The sequence below is a fragment of the Hippocampus zosterae genome, chromosome 10 (genome assembly GCF_025434085.1).
Source record: "Hippocampus zosterae strain Florida chromosome 10, ASM2543408v3, whole genome shotgun sequence".
NCBI lineage: Eukaryota > Metazoa > Chordata > Actinopteri > Syngnathiformes > Syngnathidae > Hippocampus > Hippocampus zosterae.
Window position 1 is genome coordinate 12,319,079 of NC_067460.1, and position 20,367 is coordinate 12,339,445.

The 20,367-nt window shown below is 43.4% G+C and overlaps 1 protein-coding gene across 3 annotated transcripts in view; it reads right to left on the reverse strand.

Moving 5' to 3' along the window:
• Positions 1-2,612: 2,612 nt before the first annotated feature.
• igsf9ba (immunoglobulin superfamily, member 9Ba) overlaps positions 2,613-20,367 on the reverse strand; it is a 50,210-nt gene continuing 32,455 nt past the window's right edge. Inside the window, exons 13-20 of one of the 3 annotated variants that reach the window (XM_052077439.1) lie at positions 19,052-19,278; positions 18,879-18,963; positions 17,850-18,011; positions 17,724-17,769; positions 16,351-16,437; positions 13,364-14,986; positions 7,782-7,915; positions 2,613-6,392 (exon numbers count right to left, since the gene is read on the reverse strand). In XM_052077439.1, the coding sequence (XP_051933399.1) occupies positions 6,190-6,392; positions 7,782-7,915; positions 13,364-14,986; positions 16,351-16,437; positions 17,724-17,769; positions 17,850-18,011; positions 18,879-18,963; positions 19,052-19,278 (2,567 nt within the window). In that variant the 3' untranslated portion in view covers positions 2,613-6,189. Of the gene's footprint in view, positions 6,393-7,781; positions 7,916-11,520; positions 11,564-13,363; positions 14,987-16,350; positions 16,438-17,723; positions 17,770-17,849; positions 18,012-18,878; positions 18,964-19,051; positions 19,279-20,367 lie in introns of those variants that run through there. The other 2 variants (XM_052077441.1, XM_052077440.1) reach the window with 2 other exon arrangements.

Below are 20,367 nucleotides of genomic sequence, written 5' to 3' on the forward strand. Positions count from 1 at the left end.
TACCCCTCAGAGAAACTCTTGAGAACATGCAAATTCCACGCAGGAAGGCCAAAGAATCGAACCCTGCACATCGAGGCAGGCGTGCGAATCAGTCATCCACCATACCGTATAAAAATCAGACAAAGATAAATACCGGTAATCAATGTGTTCTACAAACTGTAGAATGTGAAGTGGGAAGTAAGATTAAACAACTGTAAAATCACCACAAGCGTGCACACCAACTTATAATTAGAGATGTGGCTGTGTTACAAATTAACCAATTGTTGTCAGTTTGTTTTTATTGTCCTTCTCGACAATATTTAGATTTATTTAAAACAAATTATTTTAAAAAATGTTTAACTGAGTTGTACATGTTATAGGTCACAACAGTGGGAGAGTTTAGTTTTTTTAATGGATGGAATATATATATATTTTTATGTTACAAAAACCTGGATGGCATTTCAACAAGGGTATGAAGACTTTTTATTTCCACTATATTTTTTCTGAAGAGAGGGGGAATGTGCCTAATCTTTTGGGATGTTGAAGGAAGATCATGTTTATTTATTTATTTATTTAAAAAAAATAAAACCTGCTTATCTTATTATTTTTCAAGAACTGTTTCTCAAACCTTTTGTTAGCAAACGGTCAACTTGGCAGGGGCAGGGCTTGGTTATTTCCGTGAAGAAGTGGGGATGTGTGTGGATTAAAAAAGTTTGGCAGAAAAAGCTACATTTGCAGAAGTCTGGAAGTGGTGTGACGTCAACGTGAAAAGGTCCCATTTAGCGCTGGAGGTGTGGTGAGAGACACCTCTGCAGTTGCGTGCTTGAGAAAAAAAATAGGTGCTAACTTGAGATGATGGACCTACTGGTGATTCCCCTCATTTAGGCTGGGTTCACACTCTCAACAACAGCACTACTTTTTCGAGAGGGTACCTTGGAAGCACAGACGCACGCACGCATGCACACACGCACGCGCACCAACACTCACACACATACGCTATAGAAACATGTTGAGGTTATTTGAACATCACAAACCTAATTGGGTTTTTTTTCCCCCGAAGAGTACACAACTAGTTTTTCCAGTATGGTTTCTCACCACCATCGTAATCAACATCGCTATGAAAAGAGAGACGGCTCTAGTTTTAGCAGGGCGCCCTCCCACCCCCACCCGAAAAACCAAACAAAATAGAGGTTGTATTTTTCTACTCTACAGCACCACAAAGTTTTGAACGTAGCACCAAGTCGTAATGTTGAGAAGCCGCTAGCACGCTCGTAAACGCTACGTACACTACTTCAGCCTGGGGGAGCTAACGTTTGGTAGCTTTGGATGGCTAGTCGATTCTTAGAAGCTCCCTTTTTTTTCACGCTGTAGCTGTTCGTGTATTTCTGTATATGGAGTCGATCTGGCAATTTAAGAGGTATTGTCGAAGCTGCAACACATGTAGCACACCATTTTCTTAATATGTTTTATGCTACTCTAAACACATCATTTTGAGTGCGTGGAATATGAATTGATAAGAAAAATCCACTTGTTTTCATCCATCTCACGAGGTTGCCAGTTTGGCATTTGCTGTTGACTGAAAATAAGGGCTCAGGTTGTGAACATCACATGACCAAACCCAGACGACAGGTGAGCCGTGATGATCATTAACTGGGCCCTTTGGCACTGTGATTTAATTTGGAGTCGGCAGCAAGTGGCAAAAAGCCTGCCCCGTCGGATGCATAAGAACGGGTGGATTTTGCTGCTTCATTTGGATTCCACAGACGCGTAATTAATCAGATTGCCGTGTTTAGACTAGAAGGGCTGCATGGAACATATTATTGTCAAGAAAATGTTTGACTTGACATGTCCTTTCAGGAACGGTTGCTTCGCTTGCACTGTTGTGTATCGAAAGCTATGGTCAATGGCGTTGTCCGACAAATTTATTTAATGTTATTTTTCTTTGTTTTTATATATAGATTGTAGCAATATCCCCATGTATCGTGATGTAGGGCTGGGCGAATTCGGATGAATGCATCACGATGATTTTTAATTTCATAATGAAAATCTTTGTTCTGCGATTGGTGGCAACCAGTTCAAGGTGTACTTCGCCTACTGCCTGAAGACGGCTGGGACAGGCTCCAGCACGCCAGCAACCCCCGAGAGGATAAGCAGTTTGGATGATGGCAAAAATGGGATTTTTTTTTTTAATCGTTGTTTATCAATCTTTACTAGCGACGTTAACGTAACAGGTAGAACAATTAAACGCTCTTCCACTAGATGGCAGCAGGTACAATTAACCTGTGTATCCACATGCTGCCACATTCATTCAACCGAATATTAGCTTTGTGTTCAACTAAACAGGCACATTTGACTTTTGTAAGTAAATTGAGACGAGATGATCATTATTTCATGAAATAAATGTGTCAAATGTATAACATGCATATGTGTGTAAAATATGTCTTAGGGTAATAAAAGGTGGGGAACGGTGGGAGAGGCTAGTTTACAAAAGCAGTAAGTGTTGCCAATACTAAGAAATTGACAAGAGACTTCAGATACTGCTATGAAAAATTGTTTTACATATGGCAAGAGCTCCGTAGAAGGGAATCATGGAGTCGCTTGTGTTAAGATTTTGCAAATGATCCACTTATAAATTAAATGTTAAAAAAAGCAGGCATTTATTGACATTTTGGAAAGTTTTGACCCGAGGTGTGTGCTTCTAAGTCGCAAATATGTTGTTTGTGGTCGACTTGCCTCACCTACACATTTTTACATTGGAAAAACCATGAGAGGGCTCACATATGGACCAGCCTCGCGATGTAGTTTGATGGTTCAATTTTATGTTGAATTTGAAATGTTACTTTTTTTCTGCATCATGTTGACATACATTTGTTTTTTGTTAAATAAAGCCCTTATTTACTTATTATTTGTAAAGAAAAAAATGTAAATATTATTTTCTATTATTTCTGAGAACGTTGATGCAAATTAATGCTGGGAAAAAATAATTGCAGGGGGAAAAATGGTTCAAAAGCTTGTTTTGTGATGGGAGAAACTTATTTTAAATAATATCATTGTTCTTTGCTTTTCCTACAAGCGAAAGGGAAAAAGTTTGGTAGATATCGGATATCTGATTTATTCGGGGTGGGGATTATATTTCAAGGTTATTACGCCCAGCCCTTCTGTCACAGCAGGAATTTTGCAGGGTTTGCGTGAAAGTGTCTATAGAAGTCTGCGTCTAAAGCTTAACATTTTCACAGGATAAAATGTACAAGCAGAAGCAATACACCATACGCTGCTAACATTATTACGTTCACTCCTCTGGGGGTAAAACCATGTGCGCTAAAAGCAAGACAAACGAGGCACCTTAAAATGCTTCCACTTAAAGCAGTACTGTAAGCAAGTACTGTTCTTTTTTGTGTTTGTGTTTAATATATTTATATAATCTAATTTCTTTCTAGGTCCTTTTTGTATATCGTCATTACAAGAAGGTCTTCCAATAAAATGTGGTTTCTCTTTACAAATACGATACATGTACAGTACATAACAAATATAGATTTGTGTCTGCTCTTAATTCACCGTCTCTTATACCGATTTGCGTGGATGTTCACTTTCAGGCAACCATTAGCTTTGACCTTTCACTGGTGGCAAATTGCTTGTCATATTTGTATGATTGAAAAAAGCATTAAAAACAGGGCTCGGAAAGGGGCCTAACAGTGCCGAACAGTTTGGCCTGGGTGCAGGCCGCACCTTAAAAAAAGAAAAACAATGTCAGCGGTCATTCAATGCACTGCGACACCGGGACATTCATTTCCTGTACAGCGAAAAGCATACATTCATTATCGGCTAGTGTCAGAAAGTCAACCAACATACAGAGTAGTAGCCATAAAGTCATATACATATGTTAAACAGTCTTGCTGTTGCTTGTGGTTGAGTACAGTGGACCCTCGAGATTCAGACGGAAGTCAAATGGAGTGTTTGTTTGTTTGTTTGTTTTTTACCCTTTGGCTTTTTTTTGTGCGTATTCATTAGATTAAGCCAAAGACACAAATGGCACAAATGACAACGGCAAAACTAAAAACAAAACATATGCTTCTCATCAAAGGTAAGGGTAAGTAGGTGTGTATTTGTATTCTGACAGTGCAGCTCAGCCTCGGGATAGCGGATGCCGTGGCTAACAATATACAGTATTAAATAGTTGTTCATTCATTTGGAATGACATCACACCAATATGAATGTCAATGTAACAAGGAAAAAAATTAATCTCTCGGTATAAACCTCCAGACGTATACAGTAGTGTTTTTTCTTGAACTTGTCTATCTCGTTTAGCTCCTAAAAAAGACCAAATTGTCATTGTCCTATCATAAAAATAAAAACAAATTAAGCTGTTATAAGTTTATCCTAGACTAATTTTTATTTTATTGTGTACTGTACATTTTTTTAAATCTTTCATTTATCGTATTTACTGTACTTTTTTTTTTAAATCTTTCATTTATTGGAGAATTGCCTCCCAGGAATTTGAATTTTACTCTGCTTCCTTGATTGAAATTGTTATTTAAGCAAGATATGCGAATGGTTTTCCATTTTGTCATTTTACTGTACCTGATGCGAACCAAACCATGAGCTAAAAGTCATATTATGTTACCTTAGTAACATAATATGCAATTGAGTGAACACAATTAGCGCAGAGCACAAGTTGCTAACACACAGCCATCGTGCTAGTTTCTATCATTCCAATTCTAGCCTTAACCAGTCGTGAACTGCCAGTGAACGGCATTCAGCTGGCTTCTACATTTACTACCCTGCTTCTACATTTGCAGGGGCGTAAATATTCCTGCACACTAGATTTTTGAGAGTGACCACAGATTGGAATCAATTGGAATGCTAATCATCGTTAATGGCGCGGTCTCCAAATGGCATAAGACCATCAAAACTTCCACACTAATTCTTAGAGACTCTTTACGTGACTCTGTAGGTGCTGCTACTTTGGTTAGTAACAGACTCTCCAGAATCACAGTTAATACATGCATTTGAGGAATTAAGATTGTGAACAGACTGTGATGAATGTTTGAGTTTTTCACTCATTTCCATTGTTTCTTTCTTGAACACCTTCAGTATGTCTTGACTCGGATTGACTCCGGAGGGTCCACTGTATTCATTGCTTTGAGCACTTTCCAGCATTACGAGGCATTATATGCTTGCTATTTAACATGCAGCACCTTTATTCCGTCTGCATGAACTTTGATTTATGAGTTTATTTATTTGCCTTCTTTCCCTTTTGGTAGCCCTGTGCATTTAGTGTCAACTCGGAATGCGCAGCCGAAGCTATAAAAAGCCAACAAACAAACAAACCAAACTAAAAACAGGGGTCATGCTTCCTTTCTGGCGAAATAGAAGAACAAAGTAGTTTTGGAGTCCTCCTCGACGAAACTAATGTGAGAAGGCGACGGAAAAGGCAAGTTGAAGCTAGAAAAAAGACGAGCGCAAAGGCAAAAAAAGGCACCTCCAGATGTGCCACGCAATACAAGTGAAATTCATCCTACTCGATATTTTACGACTGGTCACCCTGTTCGTCTAAAATCACCGACCATCGGTGAGTCCAACCACATAACACTGACACATTAAGACAGTCTCAGTGGATAGTACCGCTAAATAAACACAAGCTAATAGCGAGAACCAAAGGCTAGCTAACGTGTCGGGGGGGGGGGGGGGGGGGGGGGAAAGCGAGTACATCGCGTGATCCAAACCTTATTAGTTTCTTTTTTTTCTCTCCATATGTAAAAAGGTCAAGTACGTACAGTATACCACAAGAATTACAGCAACTCTGCGTTTACTCTGAGGTATATTTGGTGGTAAGAACCCTGTGTTTGAATACTGACGCTATTTGTATTGTAGGAAAAGTCGCACCGGAGCATAACAGTACACTGTATCATTGGAAAAACATATGGACCCTCACCTGCCCCCTCTTGCGTGAGTGACTTCTTTATTACTGTAGAACGCAACTTCACTCCCTCGTTTTGACTATTTATATACATCATATCTTTTCAAGTGAGATGGAAGGAAGCCAAACCAATTGTTCATGTACTCACGTCGATGCCTCAGTTAAACCCCCATCAACTCGAGCGCTGATAAGAAAGCTATCAGCTTGATACTAAGATCAGGATGCGGTGGGGGTGGGGCAGAGCGGTCTGAGGTGGCCTTGAATCGAGTTCAATGGCTTGGCAGGCCAGCGGGTCAGCGCAGGGTCCCGTAATTGGGGCCCTCCAAGTCGGCGTCGGTCAGGATGCTCGTCTGGTCATCCTCGGAGCGCCTGCGATGCAGCAAGGACGTCAAATAGAGATAGGGGTTCTTCTTGGTTTGCCTTTTTCTCGTTCTGTTGAGCACCTCGTCCCGGTTGGGCGTCTGACATGGCTGCTGGGTCTGAGAGGGAGCTGCACCTGAGGGGAGGAGGGCGGGCTGTGAGAGCACGCGGGCGATGCACCAGACACATTTGATTCGGTGCAGTGAACGCAACACTGGAGAGACCAAGCAACCCCTACACAAACTCTTGGCACAACATTGGAGAGCAACCTCTTCGGGTCCAGAGCCGACAGTTCATTTGCAGTTCAAAAATAAGGGACGTACTTGGAGGATAACAGTTTCGAAGGTTTGAAGAAAGCCAACTTTGTGAGACTCAGAAGACTTATCGCCTGCTGAGACATACATCCCCAGTTGAATTGTCTCATTCCATGAGAACAGTGGCCACTTATGAGTCATCTCTAGCAGGTGAATGAGCACTTGGGATGCAAAATGGTCATTCTCAAACCGAGCCTGTCAACAACAACCCGATTGTTACCACCCTCAGGACACAGACCAACTGAAGACATCCATAGGGAGACTCCCATTTGAAAATTGGAACCAAAGAAGGCTTTTTCAGTCCGGTTGCCTTCAATCAACCTGTGCAGTTCAGTATGACCAGAATGATGGACAATTGACGCAAACAGATTCAGGATGCATCATGTGGCTCACACTGATCATCACTCATGTGTGGGTCACAGAGTCATTGCCTGATGGCTGCAGCAACCATAGAGGCATCACGCTCCTCTCCATCCCGGGTAAACTTTTCAACCGCATTCTACTCACACGAGCTCTACTTGCAACCAGAAGCAGACGCCGCCAACAACAAGCCGGATTCATGCACAACCGTTCCACCATTGACCACATTGCTGCTCTCCGACTCCTAATAGAAAAGGATTGGGAAAGGACCGGCACTTATTCGTTGCTTTTATTGACCTCAAGACTGCTTTTGACACGGTGGACCATGGGTCCCTCTGGAACACCTTAAAATCCCTCGGAGTCCCAACCAAGAAGAAGAGTCTGGCGATCAGCTTCGTGAGGCTCTCAGTGTTCAATGAGGAGTCCAAAAAGCTTGGCTTAAAGATAAGTTGGCCCAAGACAGAATTGACACGTTGGCGATGGACCTGACCCACAATCTTTTGTATTTGATGGCACCCCTGTCCACTTTGTCTCCACTTTTAAATATCTCAGCTCAGCAGTGACCGACAATGGAGACCTCAAAACAGAGGTCGACCGTCGCCGTGCCCCAGCAGCCTCAGTCATGCAGTCCTTGTGAAGCCGACTGTGGCGCCACCAGCACATATCCAGGGCAACAAAGCTGAGAGTCTAAAATGCCTCAGTCACCTCCGTCCTCCTGTACGGCTCCGAAACCACTGAATAACAATCTTGCAGCCAGGCACAAGACAGCCGAGATTAACACCAACTTTCCGCCGTGAACTCGCAACACGACGATTCGTATGGAAAACGTTGGAATGGATATCAGAACTTACCGGTTCTCCTCACGAAAGTTGCGTTGTTATTGTTGTTGGTGGCCACTCCTTTAGCTTTTGTGATACAGTGGTGGAGCAGTGCTGGTAGACTCTCAGACCCAGCAGCAGCATCACTAGCCCCACCTAGAGGGTCCCTGAGGAGAGCATACAGAAAAGGAGAGAGAAAGAGGTACAGCACACGGTGTCCCCGCATTAATCCAACACTCTATTCTACAGTTGAGTGAAAATACAGAACAATGGCGGCACACCGGCACTGCTACTGAGTGGTCTGAAAAACTCCACATACTATATTAGCACTGATGGATGATAAGCGTTAGACACAATGAGGTATGACAGGAGAAGACAGAGAGAAACAGTTGATATACTCAAAACAGTCATTCGATGAAGGACCGGATTCCCACAGTCGCTTGCTCTATTTAAATCCACATGCAGTGTAAATTTGTTGCTGCAACGCGCCAAATTTTACAGTTTGGTTCGGTTTCATAAAATAAGTGTCAGTTAATTTGGGTTTCAGCCTTTATATAATGACTGCTTCAGAAAGGCAAAATTGATCACTTTTCCTATGAAAGAAAAAATAATGAATGTGTCTTAATAAGGATGGACGGGGGGGGGGGGGGGAAGGCAGATTTTCCTAGATATTTTGCTTTGAGTGACACACTTCTAATACTTAAAACACTGACAAAAATCATTGAAATTGTATTCATTAAAATATGGAAATAAAAATGGAAAAAAGAAATGTCTACTCTAGTGAAATCCTGACATGGGGGCCGGCCGGCATCATGTTGGCATGCAAAGCATCGTGGGCTGATGAATGGCTGAATCCCTTTGCTCGTTGCTGTTAAAATACATCAGACCAGATCTTTGGTCTATCGTCTCCGGTCAGTATTCCTCTTTAAAGACAAGCCTGACAAGGAAGCGCCTACTGTTCCTAACCTACTACTAAAAAAGAAGAATAATTTAATGTCTGGACACATCGGGTAAGCATTCATAGTACAAGCTGGAAAAAAATGTGAACTTATAGGGCCGGGCTAATGACTTCTCCAAGAGGTGTCCGGAGTCAGCCTGGAATTCAATCAACTTGACAAGATTGCCTTATATCCATCCATCCATTTTCAACACCGCTTAGGAGTGTCGTGAGAATTGCTGGAGGCTATCACAGCTGACTCTGAGCGAAAGGAGGAATAACCCCAGAACCGGTCGCCAGTCAGTCACAGCAACTTATATAGTTATGTAAAACTAAAAAGAAAACCAACCCCCCCCCAAAAAAAAACAAACAAAAAAAACCCTGTAGTTTTGAGTTTTGCATTCTCAAGAAACACTGCCAGTAATGATAACTGAAAGCGCACAGTGCAGGATACGCAATGAGGTGATGAAATAGCTCAAAGTGTCCAAGCGAATGAATTACAGATACAATAACTCTGGCACATGCTAAATCTTGGTTGACAAAGGTATGGTCATTTAAACATTAAACAAGAAAGAATGTCATTGGCGGATAACACAGAGGAAGCTGCGAACACTATTATGTAGGCAGATGAAACCAATTTCAGTTGTTTTGAAGGAACAAAACACTGTGTTTAGAGAAAAAAGGCATACCACCATCTAAACCTAATCCCAAGTGCGAAGTATGATGCAAGGAGTGCAAATCTAGAGGTCTGGACACATCGATATCTTCGACAAGATTATCAAGACATTTTACATGACCAACTGTCAGTTAATTAAATTTAACAGAGGATGGGTGATGCAACAGCACAGCAACCCAAAGGACAGAGGCTATCAACAACCGAATAACTTAAAGGAAAAAAATAAGCCTTCTGGAATGGCTAAGAGTCCTGACCTTCAACCAATTCATACGCTGTGGAGAGAGAGCGATTCCACACCAGATATCCTCAAAACATTACTGAAGTGAAATAGTTTCAAACATACAAATGATCTAAAATTCCTCGTGACCGTTGTGCAGGTCGGATGTTCAACTACAAGAAACATTTGATTGAGGCTATTGCTCCAAATGAGGCTTAACCCTTTATTGAATCCAAAGCTTCACATACTTTTTCCACCCTGTGCTATGATGTTCTGTTCACAAGTGTGTACAATAAGAACATGGGGGCCTAACTTCAATGAATGGGCTATTTTGTAATTTTCTTCATATATTGGATGCACCGCATTATAAGACACAATCAACAATGCATCCAATAGATGGAGCTACGCTGAAGAAGATGCCAACAGAACACTACGCTACACCCCAGATTTATATCGCGATAATCAGATGTCAGTCAAACTTATTTAATTAAGCAGCGACACAGTTCACTTAACCAACAGCAAGCTATAACATTGACTTGTTAACGTTGAACTCTCTTGCCGCTGCTCTATTTCCATGTTCTACTGCGAAACCGATCGCCTTAAGTTTGAACTCTGCATTGTAAATATGTCTCTAGCAAGGAGCCATTTTGGGGTTGATATATTACCATAATGGCCATACACAAGGTGCATCGGATTTTAAGGCGCAGTGAGCTTTTAAGAAAATGGAAGGCTTTTAGGGGCGCCTTTTAGTGCGGAAAATATGGTATGCAGAAATCCAAATCATCCGAAAGGTACACATACTTTTTCTTTTAACTATCTTCTTTCTACATACATTCTTGCTGCTGGAGGCTGTAAATGTCCCCAGTGTGGGACGAATAAAGGATATCTTATCTTATCTTATCTTATCTTATCTTATCTTATCTTATGTGCCTTGTGAATGGCTGGCAGCTAACAGTCAGCATCTTAAGCATATAATAAAAATATCCGGTTCCTGTCCTGTTCTGTTCTTCTGTGGTCTATTTTGCCAAATTGCAAACCGGGAAAATGGTCGCCCCCGTGTCCTTAAAGGCCGATCCGTGAACACAATGGATACAAGCTAACATTTAAATTGATGCTCAAAGTGTAGCCAAAAGGCCTTATCGAGTGTTCAGTGAGGTCATGTTGTGGATTAACTGATCTTTTTAAAGATGGCGTCCATCACTTGCTGCTGTGGAGAGAGAGAGCGAGAAGCATTAGCAGAGAGAGGGGAAGACAAATCTGGGGGGACGGGTGTGGGCACAGCGTGCTGATCAACCACAGCACGTAGTTCCATATTGAAATGAACACGGTACAGCACACGTTGATCGACATGAACACTGCGGCACAAGAGGCTTCACCATGCCGACGGGACGAGATGGCAGGAAGAGGAAAATGCCCGTTAAGAGGGACGAGTCACATGACGGGAAAGGAGGAGGATGGCCATTAAAAACGGTCACATGACGGAAGGCAAGAACGCAAAGCACAAATGTGACAGAGAAATCAACTTGTTCTTGTTATTTGTTTGGTCATATAGAAAGAAGTTTAGAGAATGCATGCATGGCATTTTGCACATGGAACAAATCTTTAAAGGGGAATACTCCTTTCTATCATTCAAGTGCGTCCTCTATTGATTCAAGGCTGTGTTATATTTTGTTAGTTTTTTTTTTTTTATTTATGCACAGGTAAACTGGTCGAGCAAAGCCACTCGCAAGCCTTAATGGCCACAGCAGGCTTACGTTGCCTGAGTGCGACTATTGACAAATGCGTCCTGTGGCCGTGATGATTTCAGTACGACCATGAATGCCGCTCACTTGAATCCAGCACAGAGGCACCACCCAAAGTGATTCCCCTTTAAAGGAGAGAGTGATTCGAGCCCTCCACCTGCTGACCCCCTCCCCACTCAAACATGGGTCCCGACCCTTACCTATTGTGGCGTGGGGGGCCGGGTCACAACGCTGCCCAGATAGCTGAGATCAATCAAAGACAAATCAGGTAAGACCCTCGCCCGCTAGCAAACAGCAGTCTTACACACTGCTACCACTTGCCCTGTGGGGGATCATTGATGTGCAACAGCCAGTCTTGGCTTGACTGTTGGCGAGAGAGGCCACGAAGAACACGGGGATTTTCTACTGTACATTTTTTGTATTAAATTGTTGCATATGGGATTGCTTAAGTGTTAACACGTTCTCGAAAAACTTCACAGATATCAGATACAAAATAGTGATTTCCAGAGGTGCACAGTTCACTTGGAACTAAATGGCTAGTTCATTCTTTACAGTTGCTAACATTAAACAAAAGCAAAACAACTGCGGGCGGTCCATTATGAAAGCTGAGGTTGCAAAAGAGGCACAATTAACTTGTGTAGTCACCCGGCAAAAGACATGCTTTGTTATGGAACACATTTTACATTGTTTTAATTGTTGACTTGTGTTTTTTTTTCATGTAATTTTTTAACTAAAATTAGTTTTTTAATGGGGACAGACTAATGACCCCTCTGTACATTTTACTTGTATGCACTACAGACATGTAATCAAATTTGAAAATATATCCATATGTAGTACAATACTTTGTTCCACTAGAAAATTAAAATGTGTTGCAAGATGTGTTGCATTACCGCCTCTTCATTCAAGTTACAACTTGAGCATTTGATTATTTTTTTTCTTTTTTGTCGAGTGTTAAAACGTTTCTACAAAACATTTTTTCAACGGTTATCTGATGGTGACAAAATCAGTTACGTTCTATGTAAACACATTTGTGTTTAACTTTTATACTGTTTTTCAAAGGTAACTCAGTTTAACTGGCAACCGATTCAGGGTGTCCCCCGCCTACTGCCCGGAGACAGCTGGGATAGGCTCTAGCACCCCCCGCGACCCTAGTGAGGATCAAGCGGTTAGGAAGATGAATGAATGAATGAACTCAGTTTAAAACTTTTGTCTCCAGTAATTAAAGTAGTTAAACTGAAGGTTGTACTACAAGGAAATATTTTTCCAAAAGACATGGCCTTTGATTTTTTTTTTTTAATTAAGAAAATGACTCTTTTATGGCTCAATATTATCCAACAAATATACAGGGTCAGGCGAAATGATCTGACACATTTGGAGGTTAAATAAAAGGCAAATAAAGTATAGAAACAAATAAGTTTTTTTTTTTTTTTGAAAAGTACATATAGTGCAAATTCTTCCCCATATAATGCCATTTTGCTCTGTTTCTTTACAATGCCATTGTTTTTCGTTTCCTTTTACAGTTGCTGCCATGAATTGGACTGGTGAGCGTCGCACTTTCATTGTGGAAACATTTATCAAAACAAACAAATCTGCGTTCCGTTTGCACTTCAATTTTGGTAGACATGATCCCTTACCAGCTCGAAACATGATCTTGTTGGGCTACCAACTTCAGAGCAACTGGATCTGAACTGAAACGAATATCAACCGGCCTCACACCGGTCACACTTAATTTTTAAAACATTATGAGACAGAATGGCATTATTTGCACTTTTTGAAAATGAAAACACTTTGTTGTTTCTTTATTTGCCTTTTATTTAACCTGCAAATGCGACAGATCATTTTGCCTGAGCCTGTACTATCAAAAGTACACTGTCGATTTAAATGGATTTTTCACCGCACAAAGAGACGAATTAAGATACACATGCGTGCTCAATGCTATTACATGCCTTCTGCATATTAAGGAACAATATGCGTCCTAATTATCTCTTAATGGAGCCATTTACAGACAGGGAGACACTATTCTCTGGTGCAATGATCACCTACCCAGAGGCTGAAACCTGGAGCTGGGAGGGCTCTGAGGGTAGCATCTCCTCCTCTGTCCTTCTCTGGGACGGCCTTTGCCCGAAAACATCCCTACCCTCCGGCGGGGGAGTAGGGGACTGTGAGGGGTAACTGGCTGCCGTGGAGGCGTAGGACATGTGAGCGGCGTGGTAACCAGGGCTGGCCTGCTTACCGCTCTGACTCGTAGTGGGAGAGGCGGTCAGGGAGGACCTCCGAGAGAAGCTGGCTGAGGGCTGCAGGGTGAGCTCGGGCATCTCCAGAGACCGAGAGGTGCGGAGGATGCCAGTGCGAGGAGGTGGACGTACGAGAATATCTGGAGAACCCGGCTGGGTGCTAAGTGGGCTTTGGGAGAGCGGGGACAGGCGAGAGGGTTGGAGTACTAAGGGGGGCAGGCTGGGGTCTGCTCGGCGCCCCGCCCTCGGGCTGAGCCAAGACTGGGGGCTACTACTGGGGGCTGTGCTTGGGCTCCCTGCACGGGCTGCCGGGTCAGGGAAAGGCAACACTGGTACACCCACTCCGTGGGCCGTGTGTCTGAGCTGGCCGAGACTTTGGGCCTGTTGCATAGCTAAGCGCCTAACCGGAGGCCCCGGGGGCTGGTCTCTGCCTGGGGGAGCCACAGGGACCTCCAGCTGCAGGAGTCTCGGGCTTGTCGGATCCGTCAGGGGAGGGAGGTGGAGGCGACCGGTCGGGAGCGAGTGAGAGAGGTAAGAGGGTGGGTCGGGCATGTCTGAAGGATGATGTAAAGAATGGTGAGGGGGGAGCATGAAGCCTGGACCCTCCAGACCCAGGAAGGGTAACGCATGAGGTGGCCAGCTATCAGGTGAGCGAGTGGAAGGGCTGTGAGTGTGAGACAGAGAATGGCCGGAGGCGGTGTACTGATGGTGCTCCATCTCTCCGCTCTCCTCTGGGATGGAGGGATAGCCAAAGGGCCCCTCGGCGGTGCCCGGGGGGGAGGACAGAGCGGAGCCATGCGGGCTGATGTCAGGCATGTAGAATGGTGGTGCAATCCCTGATTCAACGCGGCTGCCGAGATACCCATAGAAGGGGCTATGAGGGAAGCCCCTGTAGCGAGCGGACGGGGCCTGCCCTGAGGCGTGAAGTGCACTGCCCTCTGCAAAGCTCATACCTTCCATGGCCCTGTGCAGGTGGGGGCTGTAGGTTGGGGGCTGCGTGGACTCCAGGCTGGAGGATGTCGGGGAGAGCTGGGGCCGCAGCGTGGGCATGATGGGCGGCAGAGGCCCAGGATCGAAATCGTTCTCCTCGTCGGACTGACGGAACTCGGGGTACAGGTCGGACTCCTCGGCGAAAGGGAAGCCCTGGATGCGACGTTGCGGTGGGCTAGTTTCCATGACGAAGCGGCCGTCGGGGCCACGGCATATCAGCTCAATTGGTGTGGTGACTTCAGCCTCGTGCTTAGACACGCTGTACTTCTTGCTAGCAATGGCACGCTTGGTTTTCTTGTAGAAGGAAAGCTCCTTGTCCTTGTCCCGCTGGGGGCTGGGCAGCTTCCTGACATACAGCCCAGGTCCGTGGGAACCGTCGGAGGAAATGGAGCGTGGCCGAGATGGTGGGGAGCTCTCCGGGCTAATCTTCCCTGACGACAACCTGACATAAAAAGGGACAGAGAAGGGCTTTCGTTAAAAACCTGGGAGGGAAATCAAAAAGTAGGGTCCACACATACCGACAGTGGGGCCAAATTTGAGACTGTTCTCCTCCCTTGCAGTCAAAGTAGCTTAGGGTCTGATTCTTGGATGTCTGTCGAATTACCCTTAGCACTTGCTGTGGTGTGGGGTACGCAAGGATCGTGAATATTTTTTTACTTCTCCAGGACATTTCATTCTCAGGACACTGAATCAGTTGCAACTGCACTGTTCTGGTCAGCTTAAAGGATGTTTGGCCTCTCATCCTAGCCGGCTTCATCATTTTGTACACATGTAGATTGGATGGCTCTACCCTAAGTGTCGGTGCGGAAAACCAAGAACCACAACTGGTATTGGACTTTTGAGATGCAAAACAGCAATTGGTAAGATGCATTGGAGCAAAGCAAAAACTACAGAGTAGTAAGCACACATGCCATGGGTTTCCTCGTCATGCATGCATTTTTTTTTAAAGGTTCTGTATGAATGAAGCCCTCTTAAGGCAGACTTTCCATCCATTTTCTGATCCGCTTTATCCTCACAAGGGTAGCGGGGCGTGCTGGAGCCTATCCCAGCTGTCTTCGGGCAGCAGGCGGGGGACACCCTGAACCGGTTGCCAGCCAGTCACAGGGCACACACAGACAAACAACCATCCTTGCTCACACTGACACTCGTACCTAGGGACAATTTTGAGTGTTCAATCAGCTTACCATGCATATTTTTGGAATGTGTGAGGAAACCGGAGTACCCGGAGAAAACCCGCACAGGCACAGGGAGCCCGGAGCTGGAATCAAACCCAGTATCACTGCATTGAGGTTGACGCGCTAACCACTCGACCATGAGGCCACCCTAAGGCAGACTAACCGAAGCTAAACAGAAATATATTTATATATGTAAGGCTTTGTTTTCAGCATGACTGAAGAAACTTTTTGGGAGAAATCCAGATTTCCTAAATGTGACTTTAATAGATTAATTCCATGGTATGGGTGCATGGGTCTCTTTTGCTAGCAGCTACACATGTATTGGTTTTTTTTTTTGTTTGTTTTAAGAGATGCCACAAATCATGATTGTAAAGACAAGTGAATGGTGACTAGAGAATGTTGGACAGGACAGCGGCTAACAAACAAAGCTGAGATGACACACTTACAAAACAACGACATTTGACCGGGCCTTGATCTGCCCACACCAGGAGCAGCATAGCAACCTTATACTCACTGCACATGCATCTTAAAAAAAGTGTCTCCACATGTAAAACCACCAGAACAAAAAAGACACAAGGTCATGTCTGTATGAAAGCATGCATGCCAGGCCATTGCAGTGCAGCACACTCACAGGGGGCTGGCGGGCGGGGGCAAGAAACTGCTCCTGGCAGGCTCGTCCCAGCAGGGCTCTACCCCGGGCAAAGGGGTGAGAGGAGGCCTGCGGCGGGAGACAAACAACATGGGCCTAGTTCATCTTTAACCGTATCAGGAAAGTAGAGGAGGCCTGCTCGTATCCTAATGTCACAAAGGAGCCTGTTTTTCTCCAGTTGCAGCGCACTTCAGGTTGACATTTATTTATTTTTGGGGACATAGACAGATGATTACACACATACACTGTACGTTAAATACTCTGCTGAAAAATAAAACACCGACAGTCATGCAGAGTGGACAGTGTTTGAGGTTAAAGAACACATACGAATATACAAAATCAATAAAGTACACACACACACACACACACACACACGCACAGCCACACATTGCTGCTTGGGCTAATGTGCTTTAAATGCTGATTGGGCTGCTTTCTGCGTTGAATTCCGAATCTGTCCGTTATATGCACATCCTCACAGCAATGCATGTTCTTTTGCACCTCGTAAAATCATCACCTGGAGGATTATTTTGGATATGCATATACAGTCTAAATTTCAGATTTCTATTCTTTTTAACATATCGGCTGCCACTGTGGATAACTGTTCCAAGTATGCACGGCAACTGATAAATGAGCCAAGTAGACAAACCATAATGGATGTTAGAGTAGGTTACTGAAACTAGACTTTCTGTATTATTTTTAATTTGAGCCAAGTGAAGACTAAAGTCGTGGTGACCCAGAGAGTAAAATCTAATCCTAATTTTTCACGGAAAAGTTCACGGAAACCCATATTTGTTGTTTTAACAGGTGTCATGAGGTTGCTGCGTGTTGTGGTATGGACAAAGTTCTTGGACGCAACATTTCGGCAATGAAGATGGAGCTCCCCTTGGTTCTGCTGTCCTTGATCTTTGCCGCCGGTCCCGCGGTGCTGCTCGGTATGAATTTTTAAAGGCTAGCGGTGATCGCAACAGGGGAATCTAGCAAGGATAACCATTGTAATTCACAAGCTTCTTAATTTGGTACGCTGTGCCCTATGCAGATGCATGAAGACTGTGTCAAAGTCAGCAGAGCTGTAAATTGGCCAATTAGAAGACAAGAGGCCAAAATTGTGATAAGCGAGCAGAGTAGTAAAGTTACCTTGTTAAACCAAATTAAACTGGAGAGGTACAGTGCAATGGAAAAGGGACAGAACTGTCCAATTGGACTGAATTGATGTCCTGGCCTATGCCACCCCACAGCCACAATGGGGCATGTTTGGTATTTTGGGATCGTTATGCTATGCTGTGCTGTGTTGAGAAAATCTGGTGCAAAAGAAGATGCACGACTGCGGACATCAGCGTCTTCTAGGCATTACTTACGGTGATTCCACGCTCTTCCTGAAGTGCGTCACGGACAGGGGAGGATCTGAAGAGGTCAAAGACATTCACAATTAAAATTTCATATTGCGAGACATCGACAGTGTGCACAGTTAGCGGTGGACAGACCAGGTTTGCGCTTGAGCTTGCGCCGGTGCTGCTTGTTGACGAAGCACGCGGCCAGAGTGCTGAACAAAACGGCAGCTGCCAGGAAACAGATAGTTGCCACCACCCCCGCCACCACGGGACGGGCCAGGCCCTCGTCGGCCACCTCCGCAGGAGGGAAGGGATCTGACGGTCACAACGGAAAGGTTTGAAAGTAACTGCGTGGGAAAGATTATTGGGCTTTGCATCTTATATGATGACTGCATTAGCGTATTCCCGCAAATCACCAATCGTGATTGGTGAAGCAAATTTTTTGTGTACAGTACGTTAAAGGACAAAGAAAATGTGCCTTGGTACCTCCTGACTAATTCTCCGTTGCCAAACATGAGCAAAATGTACGGAGACCATGACGGATCCAAAAGGATCAATAATAGTGGATTAACCTAATGTGCTTTTGTTTTGTTTTTTGTTTGTTTGTTTATTTTTGTATTAGCTCTGCAGAAGCATCCTATTAACGGTAAAGAAATAAAGTGCAATGCTAACCATAAAGTACAAAAAATTAAATTTTAGTTGCATAGTGGTATCAAGGTGACAAAAGCAGTACAGCGTTCCCTCATACAAACATGCAGATTTGCCTATTTGCACATTTTGGGGGATTGGTTCTTTGATGAAAAACTCACTTCTTTGGTATTTTGATGCTCACAATTCTAGTGCATCTGGGAGCCGAGAAAGTATGTTGAAATATGTTAAGGAGCTTCATTTTGGATCAGCAGTGTGAAAGCAGCACACAGTGCTACAAAACTAAAATCAACAATAAATACTGTAATCTGAGAGTAAGATTTCTCATATGAATATTTTTGAATACACAAGCAAAAAAGTATGATAACAAGCAAAAATAAATGACTAAGGCAACGTGTTCGCAAGTTCGGGGGGCACAAATATTGGAACCCACGCTACACCACTCGTAGTCATTATTTCATAGGAGCATTACACTTCAAATATTGCAGAGAACAATTCTCTCTTTTTTTTCATACGTTTTAGTTTTTTACTGACCCGTGCTGGACACTCCGACTACATTGCTGCTTTCACTGATCAGGTCTTCCATGACTGCCATCACCCGAAACTCATACCAAGACTCCTGGCATCAGGAAGACAAAACAAACAAGTTCTTTAACTTCATGTTATCTTTGTGTGTTTAAAAAAAAAAACCAAACACATTTTTTCACCTGAACCAGGTCTCTGGCGACGAGCTCGGTCTCGGTGGATGGGATCAGGTCGTCCAGGGTCTCCCATCGCTCCCCGAGGCGAAACTCCATGATGTAGCGATTGATGGGTGAGGAGTGGTTGCCCGGGGGCAGCCAGGTGAGGAGGACACCGTGCTGCGTGCGGTTGGCGGTGAGGCACCGTGGTGGGGTAAGAAGCACCAGTGGTTCTGGGGTACCCAGGGGAGAACCTGGGGAACAAAATCATACAGAACTCTGGGTCAGCGTTGGTCAAAGTATGAGTGCAGGGAGGTTTGCAAAATTCCGTGAATTTTCAAAATTGGAAACTTTCCACAAGACTTGATGGGAATAAGCCAGAATTGAAGTGCATTCATCTGTCCTGTGCACGGATTTGTATTCTTCAATGGAACAATTGATTGTTGAATAGATTAGTTAAAACTTGATGTTCTACAGCGCGATACCAAAAATAATGTATAATATTGTAGTATTATAAGATAAATATGTTGAAATGACATTCTTTTTAGTTGCATTATTTTGCGTGGATGTCCAAATGTTTATATTCACGATTATGATACCCGATATTCACCTGCATCGAAATTCACCAAAAACTTCCCAAAGCTTGACTGAAATCCCTTTGCAACCCAACTCGCGATCCGCCCATGAGTTGTTTCCGTCTTTAACGGGGCCAGCTGGAGTCTTGAAGCACTTGTTTCATTCATTTTGCCATTTTCCCTTTTACTGGTAATTGTTTAATCAAAATGCTGCATTCATATTTTTCATGAATTATTGCAAGATTGGTTTATGGTACAAAGTAAATAACATGATAAAATATTGGGGAATTATTTTCAAACGCAAAATATTTATAACACATTTATGAAAATAATATGATTTTGAAAAGACAAATTATTTTATTATCAAAATAATAATTTAAAACATTTTACATTTTAAGTTTTGATTTGCTCCCCCCCCCCCATCCGTTGTGTCATGACACTTCAGCTCAATGAGTAATTTAAAAATCTCCAGAGGTGTAACGGATATTAAGTTGTTTTAAGCGGTACATGCACCAGCAGTTGACCAAAATATTAGAAACAACAGAAAAAGATATGTCAATGAATTATGAAACAGTTTGAAGTCATTATTAATTATGTTGTTGTAAAATTAATAGTTGTAGTCAAAATACTAGAAACAGCTGACAGATCCATACAACTGTGTTATTATTACCGGTACAACTATGTAAGCCAACAGAAAATAGTTTGTAGGGAATTTACTGATTTCACAAGAGGTTCCCTTCTCCTGGTTCTGAATGGATAGGAAAAAAA